Source organism: Echeneis naucrates, chromosome 7 (genome assembly GCF_900963305.1).
Source record: "Echeneis naucrates chromosome 7, fEcheNa1.1, whole genome shotgun sequence".
NCBI classification, from domain to species: Eukaryota; Metazoa; Chordata; class Actinopteri; order Carangiformes; family Echeneidae; genus Echeneis; species Echeneis naucrates.
The window spans coordinates 19,099,266-19,116,397 of record NC_042517.1 but is presented as its reverse complement, the minus strand read 5'-3'; the positions used below and the strand labels follow the sequence as shown (position 1 = coordinate 19,116,397).

The 17,132-nt window shown below is 41.7% G+C and overlaps 1 protein-coding gene across 9 annotated transcripts in view; it reads left to right on the top strand.

Annotated features, from left to right (window-relative positions):
• anks1aa (ankyrin repeat and sterile alpha motif domain containing 1Aa) overlaps window positions 1–17,132 on the top strand; it is a 56,276-nt gene that overhangs the window by 26,055 nt on the left and 13,089 nt on the right. For 3 of the 9 annotated variants that reach the window (XM_029507121.1, XM_029507117.1, XM_029507124.1), the window contains 4 exons: window positions 737–1,230; window positions 9,349–9,405; window positions 10,895–10,964; window positions 15,058–15,173. In XM_029507121.1, the coding sequence (XP_029362981.1) occupies window positions 737–1,230; window positions 9,349–9,405; window positions 10,895–10,964; window positions 15,058–15,173 (737 nt within the window). Of the gene's footprint in view, window positions 1–736; window positions 1,231–9,348; window positions 9,406–10,894; window positions 10,965–14,969; window positions 15,174–17,132 lie in introns of those variants that run through there. The other 6 variants (XM_029507119.1, XM_029507120.1, XM_029507118.1 and 3 more) reach the window with 6 other exon arrangements.

Sequence of the window (17,132 nt, the reverse complement as noted above, 5' to 3'; positions counted from 1 at the left end):
TTACTAAAGCACAAAGCAAGAGGAGCGCCAAACTAGGCACTGGCTAGTGTGTTCTGTCAAGCCAAATCGTTGAAGATGACAAGCGCCGCCAAGCCATGGCTGATTTGATTGTGGAAAAGAGGCTTAGGTGGCAGTAATTCCTCAGGGACAGGGAGGAGGAAAATCTAATTGTTTGTAATAGCACTTGCCATTCAGTCTCATTAAAGAGTTGTTTTTGTTGGAGGAGGCTGCGAAAGTAAGTTTCACTCCTTTCTGTGACATTTCCAACTTATAACCATTTTCTGTCATGTACTCTGTGTTTAGGTGCTTGTACTTCATATGTGTTTTTTTTTTTTTGTTTTTTTTTCTCTTCTTTTTGCATGAAAGGTTTAGTCAGTCACTTGGGAGAATTTTTTAGTATTCTAGTCACAAAGATGACTAACCTCAACTCCCTGTTATAAAATACAGGCAGTAAGGCACCGGCAGATAGTCATCAGACGGCTGCAAGCTGGGTTTGGAATTCTGTTATTTCTCCAGCCAGCATACGCCTTCTTTTTGCTCTGTCTCCTCTCTCTCCCTCTTTTTCTCTGTCACTCCTGGTAGGAAACAATTACAGATCTGTTACAAGGCTTGTGTGGGCGGTTTCATATTAGCCCTGCTCTCAGGATCTGCCCCTCAGCTGGAAGTCCACTATCCAGCCTTTACCAGCTGCCCTCTTTCTTCGCTGACTTTGTCTGTCTCTTTTCACTTTTTCTAGATAACTCCCAGCTCGGCCAGGATCAGGGAGCAGGTGTTCCAGAGCAGTTCACCGGCCTCCTGCACGGATCTTCTCCCGTGTTTGACCACCGGGAAGAGCCTTTCAGGCTTTCAGGTGTCCTGCCACCTAGCCAGGGCCAGCCAGAGACAAGAAAACCTGCCAAAGTAAAAGAGGAAGTAGCAGTAGCTGCACCGCCGCCTTACCGTCCCAGTATGGCTGCCATCCTGACAGACTGTGACCCAAAAGCAATTTATGCGACTGTGAACAAGGAGCACAGAGACGCTGGGGCTGTGGGAGTGTCTGGTGTTCGGATGCGCCCTCCTGGGGACCTGAAACTGGCACGCAGCCTCTCCAAGTCTGACTCAGACCTGCTTGTGTCGCCTCCTAGTGAGGAGGAAGGAGGACTGGGAAACCGGAGCGAGTCTGTTTCTAACTGTAGCACTGGAAAGAAAAGGCTTGAGAAATCTCCCTCTTTCACCTCAGAATGGGATGAGGTAAGTGTTCAGAGTTGCTCTCTTTGAAACATACAATGTTGTTTGTATGTGCAACTTTTGGTCCTTTAGTCTTTTACTAATAACACATTCAAATACACTTCCATAATTAGTTTAGCTACAAGATGTTGCATCCAAATATTTAAAAACTATTGGATTAAAAAAAAATCTCTGCCTGGTATCAAGGAACACCAGGCAGGAATTTAACAGATCAATTACAGATGGTATTTAAAAATATGTTGTAACTGAATTTAATGAGTGTTGTTTATAAAAGTTTATCTTGGAACACTACAGGAAGCAAAGAATTATGTGCTAAATGTTAAATCTCACTCATGCTAATAGTCCAAATTCAAATAGTATATTGTAGAAATTTGCCCTTGTGTCCTTGCCGATCTTGTTAGGGCCAAGTCAGCTTGTGTTTATGCTGCAGCTACAATAAATTTGTTCAACTACCACACTGATGAAAGAAAATGTCAGCATCACCTGAAAACAGCTCTGTCGTCCGGTCGTCTGTTGCAAGTCAAACAACTCACAAACTCAGTTGTGGGTCTTTGAATGCAAAGCCCACCTGTAGTTCTGATGCAGGCCGCGGCGCAGTTTGAGCTTTATCTTGTCTTGAACACAGACCTCCAGCAAACACAGTGACTGCTCTAGACACAGTGTTTGCACATGTTGTAGTTCACGACTATGGACATTTATCTTGGCTGCTCGTGTTGCTCCAAAACCTTCTGTAATAAAAATGGAAAAGTTATTTAGCCTTAGTATTGATGTATTTATCAGCTTGGATTTGTTATCACAGTGGATATTAATAACAAAATAAACCCCCCATGCTATTCACCAGTTCAAACCTTTATCTGGAATGTAGAGCGGAGTAGAGGCACAATGAGAAAAGATTAGTAAAGACACGGCAATGGGGACAGAGAAGCCCAGAGAGTGACACACAAAGGAGATTTGGAAATTGAGATTCAGAGAGAACATGCAAACTGCAGATCTGTCTCACTTCATCTCTTCCATTTACAAAGGCTTCAGACTCCAACCAGGGTCTGTGCAGAGATGGGCCACCCCTGACACAATCAGTACATGCATTACACCACCGAACAAATTATAGGATCATTTTAAGACATGCTTTGTTTTTACAGAATCATTCCCCTTTTTTCATTATAAAGTGAACTTTTATGGACATTAAAATGAGTGTGTATCACAATGAATCAGCAGAGATATGTACATTACCAGCCTGACCAATTAACATGGTTCCCTCTTTCTGCTCTTTTGCTGTTTTACCATTTTCCAACAACAATACTCTTACAATACTCTTACTGATGGCAAGATAAATGCTTCTCAATTACGTTTTAACATAAGCTACTGAAGTCTATTATATCCACTATTCTCATTTTCCCTCATGTTGTTTGGGTTTTTTTTTTTTTCATTTCTGCTGATCATAACACAGGTTCACTGCTGCACTCCACTTATAGTGGTCAAGAGAAAACCACATGGGCTCCGATGGTACTAATGCATTCTCCTTCTACATGGTGAGGAGATCGTATTGCTGCCTGGTGTTATTTTACATGACCCCACCTCTACAGCTACAGTGAGCAGAGATAATAGTGAGGTCAGTGTGGTTTATAATCAGGGGGTCAGAGGGATGGCCGCTTTTCCTTAATATACCTGGTTACCTTGCTAATATTAGCACGTGAGAAGTCCTGATCTGAATTTGCAGATGGAATAAAAAAAAGTATAATGTATTAAAAAGTCTGGTTTTGGGACTAGAAACACCTAAACCTGCGCTGTGTGTTAATATTGAAGTTTTTTGCATTGCCACATCCTATTTATGACCTCCTAAGCAGACATTGTTATATGATTGCCTCTCTTTACTCATTTCATGAGTGTGCGGCTGTCATTAACTGTGCCAGGTGATGATGACGATGCTGCAGTTGTGTGCTTAGTGATAGAGGCTTTTAGTAGTCATTCTCCAGCCCACAGCAAGGAGGCCACAGTCAAAGTGAAGGTCTCTGAGGTGAATTGGTGCAGAACAACAAAATCAAGCCAATGTTTTTTCTGTCTGGAAACAGTCCCATCTACATTCAGATGGAGAGGGGAAGGTGCTCAGGGACTCTCAGAGAAGCTAGTCACAGATCAAAACACACTTCTCTCCCGCAGGCCAAATACAACATCTTGGCAACGTGACTCATTCATTCCTGTGTATAGCCTGCGCAGCCTTGATCTGCCGCTGCACCGGCAGATGTTTGCAAACATCAACAAGTCTGCCAAGGAGGCTTTGTCTGAAAACTTAAGGCGTTATTTGAGTAAAGTTCATATTAAAATCTCCCCTTCATATACTTCCTGTGTATGCAGTGAGTGCAATAGAAGGTTTTGGCCTGGTTGCTTGCTCTGTCGGCTTGTTAGGTTTGTAAGTTAGGGGCTTTATGAGCCCTTCGGTAATTGTGACATCATTACATCCCATTTGTGCTAAATTTTCCTTCAATTACCATTCAATGCATTAATATTTTGATTGTGGGGTTAGCTTTTTGCCTATTGTCTATCTCTGGATTCAAGTTGTCTCCTTACAATGACCAATAATATATTTTTTTTTATTTATTTATTTATTTATTATTATTTTTTTTTAGTACATGTAAACATAAATAGATTCCACAGATTTGTTTTTCTGAGCTCTATGACAAAGATACAGTGTAAACCAGGGATTGTTTCACTAAAATAATGTCTGTTATTGCATGTCAGTGCTCTCTGGTGGACAAACAATGGAATATCATCCTCCTTTCTTAATCACCCTAGACCCAGTTTGTCCTTTCTACGCTGTATCTCCTTGTTACTTCAAGGCAGATATATACAAAATACCATTTGCTGCTGTGTCACTGTCAGCTTGGCTAATTCACTGGTTAAGCTCTATCACAAGTACCACATTCTGGTCAAAAGTGTGTTCTTATTCAAATATTAATCACTAACTAAGGTGTTCACTTATGATGACTCAGAGACAAGTTAAGACATCATCGTCCAGTGAATAAGTTAAGTCAAAACAATGAAACACTGTGTTCTTGTGTACTTCGGTCTTTTGATTCCCCTTTTCAACCCTCTGGTCAGAGGCAGGGCATCATGCGGTCTAATTATCCAGTTTGCCGAACACCTCACCTCCTCAGACAGCACCTGAGGGATGTAACCTGAGAGTGTGACGGGATTAAGGCAGCCATGACATTACATAGTTATTGGAGATGGCTGCTCTTCCCAGTTGGCTTCAGCAGCCAGAAAGAAGCCTAGAGCTCTTCTGTTGTTTTCTCTTCGTTGCTTCAGCATAGATGAGCTCAAGGGCCGGGGATGAGAATTGATCTGGTTGTGAAAGGATAAAATGGCAGTAGAAGAGGAGACACTCTATCATTGCCTTCTTGCCCAAACATGCCCAGGAGAGCAGGTGTTGGCCTCAGTAGAGGAGATCTTGTCATGGAAAAGGAGGCACTTAGGGAAATTGCATCATTTACCATGTGCATCATACAAGTGTGTGTTCGTGGGCAAACTGGTCAGGTGTCAGAAGATCACAAAACCAAAGGTGTGTCTAAAATGCAGGCTGCTTGCTGAAAGCACTGCAGTTCATTTTTAATTCTTCATTCATCACATGGAAGTACATTTTAATTTAATCTCCAGACTCTCCTGTTGGCCGCAAATAATACTGTTTTCTAATTATAATAACAATGCAGTTGGCCTTGAAAATGCCACTTGAGAATGTTGTCCAAGTTCTTGACATGCTGCCTTACACAATGTGTATACTGTAGACTGCCCTTGTGCATGAACCTACCTGAGAGCTAAACTAACAGAGCTCACACTGAAATACAACTAAAATAAATATGATATACAGTCATAAGCTGCAGTATAGAAACAAGCCAGCAGTGCTTTAATAATAATAATAATAATAATAATAATAATAATAATAATAATAATAACAATAAAAATGTATGAAGAAACCAGTTGCTATGGTTGAAGTCATCCTAGCCAAATGAATGTTGGCATTTTTGACAAGGTAATTTCTTCTGTCTGAATTCGGAGCTCTGTTAAATGTTAATGTATGGTGTTTCAGTGCAGAACTGTCACTGTTCAAGTGAGAAGAAATGTGCAACCCTTCATCCTGTTCTGCCCAAAAATAAACTTGCATATGCTTGAGGTCGAATATTCACAGTGCTGTCGTAAAGCACATAGCAAGTGAGAGAAGTGTGCGGGGAAACGTAGTTAAAGTTTGATTGGGTGCAGCCCAGCCTGCACTCTCTTTAATGATATAGGGAGTGTCCCCTGAAAGTTGACGTCTGACTCCTCTACTCGCTCTCATTGACTTCTATCCGGATCATCCTGCTCCATCCAGTCATTTCTCTCTTTGGCAGTCATCTTGTTGGTCGCAATGACTGCTCTGGACCCCTCTACTGAGCTGTGTGCCAGCATTTGGCTGAGGGGTCCCAGGACATTACCATCCACCCACCTACTAATGCACACACCCCTTAAAAAACAAAACAAAGCAAAACACACAATTTTCTTCTTTTAATCTGGTTTACTAAATATTCCATTTCTCACACCCCCTTCCCTTTCCTTCCTAGATCATCCCCACCCCCCTTCACATGAGCTATACACACCCTTGGATGCGCTGCCTCTGGTTTCAAGACAGGGAGATTTGACTTGCATGAGGTCTTGGCCTATGCATTTCTCCATTTAAGGAGCTCTGAGTGTGTGTGCATGTGTGTTTTGTTGGGTGTGTGCTGATGTGTAAAGCACATTCTAATGCAAGTTGGTCTTGGTCCTTGGGATCAGACTGAAGATGACAATCCAGGGGGCACATTGTGCAGGGCAGCAAACTGAGCTTCCCAGATGGGAGGAGGAAAAGGCACACGTAGGTCTGTAGATGGAGGGAGAGGAAGAGGATCGCCATCCACAGACGCACCTCACTTTTTGCTAAATTTTTGATCCGCATTCCACAGATCCAGTTGTCACAATGAAACCTGCTTTTGTGAGTATTGATTACCTTCCAGGCAGGTTCATTAATCTTGTCTACATGCCATGAATCAACTGAATGAGAAAAGAATTGATGCTTTCTAGCATTTCCTTGTATATTCTGTTTCTGTGAAAGTATGTATAACTGTTGTGGAAGAATTGGATTGGGGGTCGGGGGGCGTCTTTGTACTTTCTGAGCCTCTTCCTCACGTTGTCTTTCTATTTTTGACTAAGTTAAAAAGTTAAACCTCTGTGGCATTTATTTGTTACTTCTGTGCCTCCTTGTGTTGGCCTGCTCAATACTCATTCTGAATTTGGGGAAGCTTTTATTTTCTGTGAGGAAAAAAATTGTCTTGGAATTTTTTATACAGAGAAGTATTTGACTTGCTCAGATCAAATTTTACTGTGGGTGTGTGTGGGTGTGTGGGTGTGGGTATGGGTATGGTGCAGCCAACAGGGGAAGTCTATTCTCTAATCCCCACCAGGGGAGAACACAGTTCAGCCACAGGGGGCTCAGACAAGCAGCCACTACTCAAGTGTCCCTCTAGCCATTTTTATTCTAAGTTGTACAAAAGATTTTAGCTCATTTCACATTATCAGGTGATATGTTGTAAATGCTAAATGCTTCAGGGATGAGCTGACAAAGTTTCTGAGTTGCTTGGAAGCTACACTTTCCCTAAAAGAGCAGCATGACATTGAGCTATTTCTAGAGGATGTTGATGGGACTGCTGACAGTGCTTTGTCCCACGGTGGCATTGAGGTGTTGGCACCCCCTTTTAGATGGGGGTGTGTTTGTGTTCACCATGATGCCATTCACTAGTCCATAGTTTCAATTCCAACCATTGTTTTGATGCCAGCTTGCCAATTTGAAACTGGTGGTCAGGGCACACTCTGTGCAGCAGCCCTTTGTCTCACCCTACACAGACTCTGCCAGGCATGCTTTAGCTCCTCCACTACCCTCTCTGAGCCTCAATTGCACATTCTCAAGGCTGTTAAAGGGGAAAAAAAATTGTCTATGCTTTCAAACCCCAGTAAAGGAGCAGCAGAGTTATTCTCCTTAGATGTGCTGGTGCAGCAGGCCTGCTGTGAGATGCATGATGAATTGGTCTGAGTGTCTTTTATCCCACTCTCTCCCACCATCTCTCATCACAGCCAGCTCTTCAGCTGTTGACCTCCACCCTGCTGCTGACTTCTGACACCCTTCATTGTATCCCCTTGTTCATAGCGAGCCCCCACCCCCCTCACAATGGTCACCTCTCCATTTCAGGTCCTTGTATTGATTTTGATGCTGCAGTGCAAAAACATATTCCTCCCTCTCCCTTCCATTAATCCTCACGGCAACAAGCTTCTTAGTCCTCGACCATGAATTTCAGAGGCTTCGTCTTGTTGTGGACGTGTTTTACCTTGAGGAAGTCACCGGGCCGTGTCTGCTGATAAGAATATATTTACCCAGCTCCAACACAATATCACACCTGCCTTTCCTGAATCTCACTGGACCAGCTAGTATCCTTTTTTTCGTTCTACTGAACAAGTATAGCCAATATACGAGAATATAGTTATGTGCCTTTTTTTGCTTCTGCATCAATGCATACATTTGCATTGTGTTCAAATGACCAAACTTGGTATCCTTTTTACACGTGCAGTGTGAGCATGCTTTAAATGCAATTATTTATTTCTTTACTACACTCTCAAGTCATTGGAAAGGCACCCTCAGCTTTTTCCCGATGCAGAAAAGCAGAGGACACAATGGCCCAACCTCCAATTCAATCTTTAAGTAGCATGTTGGCATGCCTTGTCTCCTGAGAGCCAAAGAAGAGCAATTTGGTCCCCTTCTGCTCAGCGGGCTCCTGAGGGTGGATGCAGGACAGGATATTATCTTCCCTCAAGTACAGATTTAGGTTACTTTGAGACAAGATCATTACCACAGGAGTTACAGCAACTCCGTGAGTGAGTGTGATTACATGCATTTCATGTAGTTCATCAGCAGCTTTCTGAATGGCTTGGTCGTGCTGAGGCCTACCAATTTATCCTATTCTAAATGCAGCATAGTTTTGACTATTACAGACATGGACATACCGTTCCTATTCCTAACTGGAATAAACTGTTAGCCTGGATTTGTCCAAAAATTTCAAGTCTTTGGACAAACTTATGTTTTTGTTTTGTTTTATTTTTTTGAGAAGAAACACAAAAGAGTTAAATTATCAGGGTGCTTTTTACAGAGGACCACTACTCTGACTCCAGAAATAGTCTGCTATATGTTAAATTAATGTATTGTTTTCATACTTTGGATTTGCTGCAGATTAAACAAACATAGCATGCAATACATTTATAGTATTATAGGTTAGTATAACCTATAATATAGCAGTTTCACACGTCTCTGGTCTTTGCTCTGATCTGAGCCAACCCCTCTCAGGCTGTATCCTTATATTTTAGGGGCAGATAGTCAAGTGTCTTCCATTTTTCTAATGGTTGTAAAATACAGAGCTATTCTTCCTTTATTTCACATGGGAAGGTGAAAAAAGGCAGAGCTGTCAATGTCTTAGGACTGCACAGCAAACAGTAGCAACCCATTTTTTGCTGAATCATCTGGGCGTCTGCACAGGTCGGACGAAGACTGCCAGTTCAATGACAAGATTGCAGTTTAATGACTGATGGAGTGAGCATTTGTTACTGATAGATGGAGGTTATTTGGTAAGTGTGTGTGACAAATCTACCATCTGCTTATTATGCAGGATTCTGATCAACAGACTTAACACTGAGCAGATGGACAACTAAAACAAAACGATCCGCCCCATGCCCGGGCCTCACTACTCTACCTTCATCCTTTTCCTAAACACAAACTAGGTGTGAATATAAATATATCAGAACCAAGTGTAAAAAGTAATGTATTGTACACTGCAGCTCGGAGTCTGTGATGCCTGTGATGTCTTCATTCCATTTCCAATTCTTCAACACGCATCACTGCAAACAGTTAACGCTTACACACTAGACATGAGCCGTTTACATTTAGTTGAATGCCTTCCCATTCAATTGTGTAGAGGGTCTATGGATGAAACACAGCCCTGACAGAGGATAACAGTGTAGGTTCAGTAGGTAGGGGGGAAAAAAAAAGACAAAACAAAATCATGGATTCTCTCTCAGCAGACTCAGACGACTTCTCCTTCCCCAAAACAACGGAGATCAAATTCCAGAGACAGAGTAAGATGTCTATCTTCATATAAAATATCTCCTGGGCCTTTTGGGGGTTTGGATCTGTCCTCTTCTGCAGCATTCTTTGTAGTGCTGGATGGTATTCTTTCAAAGCTTAATGAACCCTTTTGGAATGACAATCTCAGTGATTATTCATTTCAAGAAGCTTCTAAATACTATTATCTATCCATTCTGACAGCACCACATTGAAACTGATACAGATCCTCATAGTTAGAGTTCTCTTTTTGCTCCCCTGGCAGATATTTTTCTTCTTATTAAGTACAGTTTTGTGGCAAAACAAACTGTTTGATGATGAGAACTTGACAAATATAGACTTAGATCCCCAGAAAGCACTTCACCTCATGTTATTATATTCACGGGCTGAATAACCTGTCTGGACGTTTTTGGAGTGGCGGACAGGACTTGTGTAGCCAGTGGTAAGCCCATTGCCTTTCTGATAAAATATTTCCAAAAAAGTCACAGAAAAGGTTTTCTCTCAAGTTTCTAAAACATGCTCTTATCCCCAAAAAGGGATGGAGTGACAGTGCCTGACAGGTGTGACAGCAACACTGTCACTTTCTATATTCACTCTCAAAGTCCATGCATGCTCCACCCCAGACTGGTTGAAAGGCAGGAGCCATATTTCGGTGCTGTGACGGGGTGTAATGTTGACTCACGGAGTCACTGCAGCTTCAGTGGCCGAATGAATGCGTTCCTCTGATGGGTACGTCAGCATGTGTGCATGTGCATTACGCATCGATATTGGTGCTTGGAGATGGCACTGCTAGCAACACATGCATTCCGTGGAGATGCATGAAAACATGGGGGTCTGGGCATCTCATTTTCTTTGGTTTCTTCTTCTGAGCCTCAGTTGCCTTGAAACAACTGTTACTAGTGTTATTGGAGCAAACATCATGAAATGGACTGTTTAACCTGACATTATTTCTCTTTCTTAGTTTTTTTCCCCTTTTTTTTAGACTGTAACACTTCTGTCTCAGCTTTCTATGATTGCCCTGATGAAACTAGTGCTCTGTGATCATTTATGCCAGATTGTGAGACAAGCTTGTCTGTATAAATCACTATTGTTTTGGCTGCAGGCATTAGATGAGAGACACTGCTGCCTGTAGCCCACTGCCAGTAACTCGTCCAATACGAGACAATGGAAATGACTCTAATGCTGTGGCCATAAATGAGATATAAAGTAATTCAAGCATGGTGCAGCGGCTTAGGATGCCCTTCAAAACCTTTGTTTACGTGTCTTCATAAAACCACTGTGACAATTTTCTTTTTCTTGTAGAGGGTATCCTTAACATTTCATTTGCCTTTGTAGGTGACTGTAGCATTTAGTGGTTCATCGGTTAAGGCATGGGGATGGTTTAGTGCATTTCTTTTTTTGTTTGTTTGTTTGTTTGTTTGGGTTTTTTGCTGGCGAGAGGTGGAGCTTAAACTGTGATGTATCTGAGCTTCTCATCTCTTTCTCCTCTGTTCTTCTCCTCAGATTGAGAAGATCATGACGCTGATTGGTGCTGGCATTGATTTTTCCAGAGATCAGGAATATGCTACTCCAGGTAGAGTATGAGCATTACTGTCTTTTCAAGCTGTCTATTGAGCAGAATTCTACGCCTGAGTGTTCGTTATCAAACATTAATTATTAATGAAAGCTAAAAGTTACAGGGGGAAAGATTTCACTACTGTGGCATTATCAACCTCTTGAGAATCTCTCTGTACGCCAACTACACTTGAACATAAAAATTCTGTGTTTTCAGCAGGCAAATCTAGGATGTATTTAATCTCCTGCATGTCCTCAAAACCTCGAAGTATGTGTTGCATGTGGGCTTATTGTCACAGGAACTGCCTTACTTGCTGATCCATGTCATTTCACCTTTACCAAACCAGTTTGGATTTGCTTTGTAATCATCCAAGTTTTTCTTCTTATTACGTACAGCTTTGTTGCAAAACAAACTGTTTGATAATGAGAACTTGAAAAATATAGACTTAGATCCCCAGAAAGCACTTCACCTCATGTTATTATATTCACGGGCTGGATAACCTGTCTGGACGTTTTTGGAGTGGCGGACAGGACTTGTGTAGCCAATGGTAAGCCCATTGCCTTTCTGATAAAATATTTCCAAAAAAGTCACAGAAAAGGTTTTCTCTCCAGTTTCTAAAACATGCTCTTATCCCCAAAAAGGATGGAGTGACAGTGCCTGACAGGTGCGACAGCAACACTGTCACTTTCTATATTCACTCTCAAAGTCCATGCATGCTCCACCCCAGACTGGTTGAAAGGCAGGAGCCATATTTCGGCGCTGTGACAGGGTGTAATGTTGACTCACGGAGTCACTGCAGCTTCAGTGGCCGAATGAATGCGTTCTCTGATGGGTACGTCAGCACGTGTGCATGTGTAATACACGTCGATATTGGTGCTTGGAGACAGCACTCCTAGCAACACATGCATTATGTGGAGATGCATGAAAACATGGGGATCTGGGCATCTGGGCAAGTTTGTTCGTTTGTTTGTTTGTTTTTTTTTATCTGTATCCACAAGGGAAGTCGCACAGGTACAAATGAAGGGCACATCTTGAAACAGTTCAGTTAACAAGAGGGAACTGGACACAAAGGTGAAAAGGAGGCCTGTTTAATAGAACAGGTGATGAGAATAATTAGGATCAGCAATGTGGAAGAAGGTACATTAACAATCAACAGGCTGTTTTTTTTTTGTTTTTTTTTGTTATTTAATACACAGAGTAAAATTTCACAAAAATATTTCTGACATTGGAAGACAAAAAAAAGGTTTTAAAATAAGGTGTTATGAAATGTTTTTGTATATGTTAGTAAATTCTTTTTTTAAGCGTACAGCACTGTCACCTTAAACACCTTAAAGGAATTAACTTTAAAAGCCTAATTTCCTTCCGAAGGTGTTTTGTTAACCCCTGAAAATATTAGCCCATTTTTAATGCAATTTATAAGCCTCTTTTTTTAACATTATTATTGTACCATTGAAGGTTATTCACTTGTAATAAACTATTCAAATTTGATTAAAAATGGAGGCTCACTACAAATTTTCCTTGGTAGTATTAGACACCACTTTTGAATGCTTTTTCTTGCCCCGTGGGACAGGAAACCCATGTGGGTTTTTTTTTTTTTTTTTTTTTTTTTTTTTTTATAGGCTTTGGCTCCCAGCTGTGCTGTATTATGACTGTAAGACCAGAAATGCTTTCAAGCTACGAGGGCCAGGTCAGGTCAAGTGCTGGCTCTAAACCAGCCCTGAAAGTTACCAAGTGCACCTTTTATTTTTAATACCAAAGCGCCTAAGAGACATAGTATTAGCTCTATCCTCTGTGTCATAATGTCATTGTGTTAAGGATTCTGTACCTCTGCTCTTATTCTCGTCTGTCGTCAGGGTTGATGGACCGATCTCAGGGAGTGAAGCTGTAACCCCAATGATCATCTGCTTCCCTTTAGCTTTTCACTTTAACGTTATTCAACATTCCCTTTCAGCTCACACACTGACTTAGCTGCATTATAACATATTTAAGCAAGGCAGCAGATCCGCTATTCCTACATACAGCATAAAGCGGTATGTCTTATTATCCCAGCCTTTTTGTTTTTCATGCCCTGCATTGGAGTGAGCTGTTTAAATATTAACCACTACGTATGTCAGGGGATGAGCTCATTTCGCGTTGTAGACTTGAGGAAAGCTGAGACCACTGCAGTAAAGTAGTTAGAACGCCATCATTGGCTGCAACTCTCTGGTTTGAACATGCTCGATAAGAATCTACTCCCCTTGCATATGTGAACCTCAACTGTCTGAGCTCCAGCTCCATGAAAATACCGTCAGCAGGTCATGAAGGGACCAATAGGAGAAGATGCTCTCTGTTTGAAACACATGGGAAAAGCTCCACTCTCTTAGATTGAGCCCTTGTCAGTGCTGACTGGAGAGTTATGTTGTCACTAGCTGATTAGCTTCGTGCCTGTAGTCACTTTTACTTTTCTCCTCTCGACTGAGCCACTTCTATATTAGAGGGTGGAAGGGCGTGAAGGAAACTGTAGTGAGTGTGAGAAAGGGAGGACTGCGAAACACAGAAGGTGCAAAAACTCAAGAGCAAATGTTATTAATGGGAGGTGGGTGGGAGAACTGTGGCTGAAACAGTAGCTGGCATTGACAAAAGAGCAGCCACCTGCAGTGTTTCAGAGAGAAGGGGGGGGGCAGAAAGGGAGGAGTGGGGAAATGCATGCAATGAGAAGCGAGAGAGAGAGGGAGCATGGGAGGAGAGAGGAATTGCAGGCAGCAGTATTGAGAAGGACCAGGACAAAAGAGGGACGCCACCCCGGCTTCTGTAGGATTAAAAGGTGCATTCTCTAGCCCAGAGATAACCACAGGATCTTTTTGCTTTTATTCCTGGACTTCAGCACATTTCACTATCTGTGGCAACACTGAGGAGAGGACGGTTTAGCGCTCTCTCTTGTCAGCAGAGGAGTTCAATTACTAAAGTGCTTTTTAAAGTAGCTTATTGGGTCCTTGAGTGGAATTTTTTTTTTTTCTTTTTCTTTTTTTCACACAGTGACTAGGATGGGATTCTTGACATGGAAATGTGCTCAGAAACTGGACTGATTTTGTAGCAATTTTCATGGATGAAAAAACCAACAAGGGAACTCAAAGCTTCAAAACATTTATTTTACACATTCATTAGATTTCGTTGTTAAAATGTCAGTTTTGTTTTTTTTATATGAGTTGGCAGCTTTAGGGGACGTTGCTCTTTCCGTATAAAGGAAAATAATTTATTCTGCAAACTGCTTGATTTAGTTTTAATTATGGATAACTACATTTAATTTAAATGTGAAAAGACTTGAGTGCTTTTTTTTTTTTTGGAAGGCAAGTCAAATACAACCATAGGAAGTTCACAGGTACTGATGAAATCATCTGTCCTTCTGCAGGTTCGGCTCTGACAGCCGTCAACACCACTCACTGCAGTCACATTGGCCTCTGTATTTTCTGCTAGTCTAGCCATTTTCCTCATGAGTCGTATCATGTTTTTGGGCATATTCTTGTCCTTTGGATTATATGCTGAGTACATTGGCCCTGTGAATCAGGGATGAACCTGTTTGATGATTAAGTGTCTCATGCTCCTTTCCACAAGTTTCCAAGAACTTTCCTTTCAGCTGACACAAAATCTCTTTCCCTGGAAAACCTGTTATGAACTGCTGCTTTTCTCTCTGACTCCAATGACTTTCTCTCCATGACCTAACTGGAGCTTAATTAAATCAGCAGCAGGCTTTTTATTTTTGGACAGAAAATGTTACCTCCTGACGTGAGGTAGCATCTTGTTAATTGTGTGTTCGTGGCATGTTTCTGGCTGACGATCATAACTGAGAATTTTGCTAATATTAGCTGGTTGTCAACCAGCTCGTATACCCTCTCCTCATCTCCTTCACCCCTGAGATCAGGGGTACTTTAGTCCACCTTGGGTGGGTCGGCCCCCGCCTCTCTGCGGGAGCTGACAACCTGTCCACAGAGGACACTGTCTCCTCCGCCTTCCTGTTGCCGGTGCGCTCGGCTCTGCTGGCCGAGAATGATGTGGCAATGCCACATCTCGTCCTCAGAGTGCCGTTGCTACCGGCTCAAAGGTTTCTCCCTCCTGAAGCGCTTTCCCTTGTCAGCAGGTGCTGCAGGCCGGCTCCTGGACCAGCCCGTGGGAGACTGGCTGGAACACGTGGGGCTGCCGCAGTATGAGAGCAAGCTTCTTCTCAATGGCTTTGACGACCTGCACTACATGGTGAGTTCCTGACTTTCCTTCCTTTTTTTTTTTTTTTTTTTTTTTTTTTTTGATTATACATGGTCGAACTTAAACTTTCTTAGCAGTTCTTTGTTCACTTTTTTTTTACCGTTCATCTCACTTGCCCTTTATTTTAGCTCTCTCCAAATTTAACGCTTCACCTGATTCCAGTTTGTGTCTTTGTGCATTAATCTTATTGATGCCACACTCCATTTACTGTTAGATGATCCCATTAGCTTCATCTAATGTTCGGTTAGCTGACCCGCCTCCCACTTTATCACGAGTGTGGCTTGTGTTTCAGGATGGGAGCAGTTACTTCCAGCACATAATTTAATGCTTATCAAATTGCAGTAAAAATTCATAAACATTTCCTCAATGCTGCACTTGATTCTCTTAGAGGATCGTTAGACTGAACACTCATTGATGTTGACTAGATTCTCTTACCCATTCAACCCGATTATAAGTAGTTTGATTTTGAATCAGCTTGATATTTATCCTACAGTCTCAGACTCACAGCCAGTCTGTGTTCACTCTCCCAGTAAGTGAGCCAGAGAGGCAGCCGATGTCTGGCGATGCAATGCTGTTGCCAAGCCAATAAGTTTATAGCAACCACAGCGTGAAACGCCACTATAGATAGAGGGAGGGGCCCAGCTGGTCAACTGACCTGTTGAAAATAACACACCAGGACTTCAGGATGAAAACTCGCTCATCCTTCATCAGTAGAGAAACATGTCTGAAGGATGTAATCCCATTCAAATCTGACTTGATCACATTTATGGACATTTTTATATGTGTTTATTAATGAATAATGAAATGAATTTTTTAACTAAACTGACATACTGTATATACATATTCAAAACCCCCCAAATCATGAAATGCAATTTGGACTAATTTACTTATTTACTCAATTTTATACACAGACATCCAAGCAAATGACCGAATAAATAACCCAAATAAAGTTTTCCATCTTACGTTCTTACCTTTTTTAGGTTTATGGGACAAAGTTAACAAACTTGCCAGCCAATCAATTCATCCAGCCGAGTATTCCATGCTCAGTCAACAGACTTGTACAGAAATAAAACAGAAGAAGTAAATATATTAATATAAATAAATATATAAATATATTTTTTGTTATTGGACCATGAACTTTCACATACACAAGAACATAACAAAGGACCGATTCGGCTCCCTGAACATTGGCAGTAATGGGATCTTTTCTTTTTGAGCAGTGCCGCTGGAAGCCATACATTGCAGATCACACACTTTGCATCCTGACAGATCTGTTGGAAACTTGAGCGGCCAAATCTTGCTACGTGTAAATTAGCATTCAGTGTGTGATGTCTCGCCTGTCTAGTCGACAGCATCATTTTGATTTACAAAGCACAATGCAAAACGCGGACCCAGTCAGAACTAACGTTTCAAACCAGTATTCCCACAGACTGCGCAGGATGTGACATTATGAAATCAAAAACAATCAAAACAATGAAAGGGTTGAGGTTTTTTTTGTTGTTGTTGTTGTTTTTAATCTAAACCCAACCCTCAGTTTAGTGAAATTAATACAGTGAACAGCATCCATAGGTGAGTGACTGATCTTTTTGGAGACAAATATGAGCTTCCTTTCTCTCAGCACCAACTATAATGATTTGGTTAGTTCAAATTAAGAGTCACATTTTGGTCGACAGCTGAGAGTGTCCCACTCAGCTTTACTTGTCGCAGGAGGCACAATCACAAAAAGAAATGTTTTACTGTTGAGAACAGCTTTACAGAATCATTTTACTCATATGTGCGCTGATCAGAATTTTCTTCTCAGCCTTAGAATTGGCTCTTACCCCAGTGTCAACACCCACGTTTAAATCTGTAGTGAAGCCTCTGAAGTTGTTCTGTGGGTTTAATCTCCCTACTGTCTTAAGTCTTTCACACTCTCCTTCCTCAGCCCCGAGTGCTCTCTGAGCTGGCAAT